Below are 4866 nucleotides of genomic sequence, written 5' to 3' on the forward strand. Positions count from 1 at the left end.
CAAATTATTTCGTTTGGGGATCGGGGAGGTCTTTTTTTTTTTTTCTTTTTCACCCCACCTCCTTGAGATTTAGAGTGAAAAAAAATAAATCGTGATTTCACTGACGTGTGAAACGAAAAAATAATTTGCGAGGCAACCGAAGCAGCAAATATACGTTCCCAGGCTGCCCTTTCAAGATTTATTTTACGAAAGTTAGTTCGGACGCCGCGGCGTTGCTCTCCCCTTTCCCCTCCCCCGAGGGAAAAATCGTGAACTAACAGGGGCTTAAAACAGGAAAGAGGTAGAGGACAAAAATAAAATTCCGCATTTCAAAGGAAATGAAAATATTCGCTTAATAACCAAGTGCGAAGCGTCACACGCACCCACGGAGAGAGACTTTGAGAGGGACACGCGTTTGTCAATTTTTTTCGGGCCGGTGTGGGCTGAGTTTCCCCTGTCGGGGTCGGCTTTGTAAGCTCAGCGTGAAATCCCTTCTCTCCGGGAATGGGGAATGGCAGCAGCGCTGCGGGGCTCTCCAGACAGTTGTAATGCGGGAACTGATCTCCACGCGCGCCCATCTGGGTACCCACGCAAGAAGAGGCATCGCGTTCGCGGGGAAGCCAACAGCCTGGCACGAAGGGAGCGTCTCTCCCAGCTAAAACTCAATTAGCAAGCTGTCCTCGCCGCAATTCCCCCTTATTGAATTAATAAGTCTGAGTACACCCGAAGGTAAACGAAGGGACTCTCATAATTCATATTCCCTTAATTACATCTTCTCCCGTGAATAGAGGAGAGAGAAAGGGGGTGTCTTTCTTTTTTAAAAGTTATTTAACTTTCCCACGACTTGTTCCCCTGAGCTGAAAATACTGATTTGCTGTCACATCTCTGTTTGACAATGGAGAAATGTGTCAACAGAAAGGAGGGGACAAATCTCATCATTAGCCCCTCTAATGCAAGAAGCTGTTGTGTATTAAATGAGCCATATGGAATTTATTATGCTTTATCAGCGCCCGATTTTAACTGTAAAGTGATTTGCTCAGCTTCAAACCCAGAGACATCTGTTTTCTGTTGGCAATCAGGGCATCCCAATGTTTATCGTCTCTTTGGTTATGAGACCCGGGTTGGGAAATGCACTCTGGTATGGGGCGGCAAACACCTTTAATAGCATTGCACTCACTCGCTATTAGATCAATGCAGGCTTATTGCTATCAAAAATGGGAAATCAAATAGCATTAGCCAGCTCCTTGTGCGGGCGGGAGAGGAAATCAAACAACATTTCGCCTTCAAATGGCCCTGTTTGTTCTAGCGCTAAGTGGGCTTTTATGAAGCCCGATTGGAGATTTGATGGCAGCCAAATACCCGGCTTGCGGCCGAGCGGGTCTCGCTAACAACCGGAGCCCCGTGGGGCTTTTAATCACGCGGGGTTCCGCCAGCCGACGGCTCGGCCCTGCCGGGGGCCAGGGAGGCCCGGGGACACCCCCTCGCCCCCCCTCTCCCCGGGGCGCCCCCCCCCCTCCCTTTCCTTCACCCCGAGGGACGCTCCGCTTCCCGGCCCCGGTCCCGCCGCCGCCGCCACTCACCTGCACTCGGGCTTCGGTCAGATCGAGCCTCATGGCCAGCTCCTCCCTGGGGGGGGAGACACACACGCCGCCGTCAGCCCGGGGCACCGGCCGCCCCCCAGCCCGCGGCTCTGCGCCCCCAGCCCCAAAACGGGCCCCAAATCCCGCTGTCCCGGGGGAAGCGGGACACCGCTCTCCCGCCGCCCCTCGGCCCGGCTCCCGCTCGCCGAAGCCGGCCCGGCCGCCCGACAGGACTCCCCGAGTTTTGGCACCCCTCTCTCCGCCGCTCCCCAAATTCAGCCGGTCCCCGCCGCAACGGCGACGCGGGGCTGGGGGGGGGGGGCTGAGCCGCCACACGCTGCTGTTTGCATTGCCACAATTAAGGCAAATCGGAAACCATTAAGGCGTTAGAAAACCGCTCATCAGCTCCGCACCCAAAAGAGGAGCGTTTCCCAGCGGAGCCGGGGCCCCGCCGCTGCCGCCGGGCCTGGGGAGCCCCGCCGGAAAAGCCAAAGCCGTAAAAACACCGAAAAAAAAAACCCCAAACAACAAAAAAATAAAAGGGTGGTATTTTCCTATACCACCCCCCCCACGAGCAGGTGCTCCCGCGGCCGGCCCCGAGGTGAGTCCCACGGGCGATGCGCAGCATCGCGGGGGGGGGGACACACACACACAAAACGCCCCCACGGCCCCCTCTCCGAGAAAACAAACGAGAAAACGGGGGGAGGGGAGTCTCGCCGATCGAAAATCACGGGCTTTGGAGTCTCAACCCTCCTCCGGGCTACAGAGGAGGGGGGTTACTTTCCGGCAGCGCGGGAGCGGGGCCGGTGGCTCCGCTTCGCTCCCCGCCCGCCTCCCGCGGAGCCGCCGCCGGCCGGACCCGCACCCCGCGGCTCCCGTTTTCAGCGGGAAAACGCCTCCCGAAGCGCGGGTAGAGCCGGGCCGGGCCCCTCGGGGGCAGCTCTGGGCAGCGAGAGGCCCCGACGTGCCGGGCCGGTATTTTTAGGCAGCGGCGCTTTGATGTCGGCCCCCGCCGGGGCTTCCCCGGGCCGGGCCGGGGTCCAGCCCCACGGGGAGCGCGTAACCGATCCCGGCGGCGGCCGCGGCGAGGGGGGAGGAGGGCGGCGGGTAAAAATAGCGCTCCGGCGGCTGCCTCCGGGCGAGCCTGCCCGGCGCTGCCTGCCCTGGGTCCCCCCGGGAACCCGGACCTGCTCCCCCGTCCCCTCGGGTTGCCCAGGGCTGGAGTCACCCCGTTTGGAGACGGGGTGCAGCAGATCGCGGCCCCGTCCCGTCCCCCCGCGGGGTTCGCCCGCTCCGCGCTCGGCCGGGGCTCCGGCGCCGGTACCTGGTGAAGACGTCGGGGTAGTGGGTTTTCTGGAAGGCCCTCTCCAGCTCCTCCAGCTGGTAGCTGGTGAAGGTGGTGCGGTAGCGGCGCTGCTTCCTCTTGAGCAGCCCCTCCTCGGAGTCGCTGCCGGCCGAGAGGCAGACGCTCTCCTCGCCGTCCTTGCCCTCGCCGTCCTCGGGGTGCAGCAGCAGCTCCTCTTTGGGGGACAGATCCCCGCCCTCCGCCCCGGGGGCCGCAGCGGCGCCCCGGCGGGCTTCCTTCAGCAGCCCCCCGCCGTCCTCTCCCAGCAGCTCCTCCTCCTCGTCATCCTCCAGCTCCTCTTCCTCCTCGTCCTCCTCCTCCAGCATCTCTTCGTCCTCCTCCTCTTCTTCCTCCTCGGCGGCCGGGGCGGCGGGGCCCGGCCGTTCCTCGACGTGTGCGGCGGGGCTGCCCAGCTCGTCCCGGGCGGGCGGCGGCGCCGCGAAGGGCGCGTTTTCTCGGTAGCTCTTGCTGCGGCTGATGCTGACCTGGGGGGCCTGGCTGATCTTCAGCGTGTCCCACGGGGCGGCGGCAGGCACCGGGCCGGCGCCCCCCTCCGGCCGCCCCTCCGGCCGGTCCCCCCGCGGCCCCGCCGCCCCCGGCGGCAGCAGCCGGCCCCCGCCCGGCCCGTAGAGCCGGCGCAGTTTAGGGGGCAGGTGCAGCTCGGCCGGCTCGAAAGGGGGGCTGCCCTTGGGGGACCCTGCGCCGGGAGGAGGGTATAGGGAGCGTCGGACAGGAGGTGGGGGAGAGGGGTGAGGAGGGAAGAGAGAAGGAGAGGAGGGGAAGAGAAAGAGAGACACGGTCAGTGGGATCAGCGCGAAGAGCGCAGGGCAAGACCCCATCCCTGCAGCTTCCCACCCCGCACCGAGATAGGACCCCCCCACGCTTCCCCCGTACCCTCAGACCGGCCCCCGCCCGCCCCACAGCTCCCGGCCGGGGCAGAAACGCCACCCGGGCGGTGACCCCGGCTGGGCGCCCCGCTCAGCGGCAGGACAGGCTCCGGGGAACGGGACAGACCCCGGCACCGGCCACCGCCGGGCCCCGTCCCGCACGGCGGGGCAGCGCCGGCCCCGATGACCCTGCCCGAGGGGCGGCCGGGGCTTCTCCGCTCTTTTTTTGTTTGTTTGTTATTAAATTGAATTTTATTTTTGTGCTCCTCCCTCCTATGGTCTCCTCTCGCCCCCCACCCCCAAGTTTCCTTTTGATTTTGGAGGAAAGAAACCCACCGGGTTGTGGACACCGGGGAAACGGGGGACAGCGGGAGGGAGGCCGTCCCCGGGACCTGCCCCGCCGGGCTCCCGGAGGGGCTGCTCCCAACTTCGGGCCGGGGGCGGCGGCTGCCGGCGCCCCGTTATTCCCTCCCTGCCCGCTGCCAGGCGCGGCCCCTGGCTCCCTCGCCGGGACCCGTTAGAGGTCTAGGGCGAACGGGAGAGCCCTTTCCCGCGGGGATCGCGGCTCTCGCCGGGTTATTTTAGCAGGAGACAATTACGCACGTATCGAAAGCAAGAGCAGCCCGCGGCGGCGGTACCCGACCTGCGCGGAATTAACCGGACTGAATTCCGGGCACGGCTCTGGCCGTGCTCCCCGGCAGCCACTAGCCAGCCGGGTAACGGGATAACGGCGGCGGCTGCAGGGCGGGCGGGCAGCGGAGTTGCGGGGGCCGAGCGGCGGGGGGGTCGGCGGGGCGGGAAGGAGCCGGGGGAGCGGCCCTTGCCCGACGCCCGAGGAAAGGGAGGCGGGGGGCGGCCGGGCTTACCTTGGGCGGCCTTGTCGGTGTCGGGGCGGGCGGCGACGGCGGGCAGGCTGGGCGCGGCGCCGAGCAGCCGCACCTTGCAGGGGCTGCGCCGGCCCAGGATGCTGTCGATGCAGTAGGAGGACAGCAAAGTTGGCGATTTACTTTTGCACTCGGGGCGCTCGGCGCAGCTCTCCTCCGGGTAGGGGCCACTCATGGCGGCGGCGGCGGGG

At 65.0% G+C, this 4866-nt stretch overlaps 1 protein-coding gene across 1 annotated transcript; it reads right to left on the reverse strand.

The window, feature by feature from the left end:
* Positions 1–1262: 1262 nt before the first annotated feature.
* ARX (aristaless related homeobox) lies at positions 1263–4860 on the reverse strand. Its single transcript, XM_014948327.1, has 3 exons — positions 4658–4860; positions 2884–3601; positions 1263–1605 (listed from the first exon to the last, which is right to left on the reverse strand). The coding sequence occupies exons 1-3, from the start codon at positions 4848–4850 to the stop codon at positions 1263–1265; spliced, it is 1254 nt and encodes a 417-aa protein (XP_014803813.1). The 5' UTR covers positions 4851–4860.
* Between the last annotated feature and the right edge of the window lie 6 nt (positions 4861–4866).

Source organism: Calidris pugnax, unplaced genomic scaffold (assembly GCF_001431845.1).
Source record: "Calidris pugnax isolate Ruff unplaced genomic scaffold, ASM143184v1 scaffold164, whole genome shotgun sequence".
Lineage (NCBI taxonomy): Eukaryota > Metazoa > Chordata > Aves > Charadriiformes > Scolopacidae > Calidris > Calidris pugnax.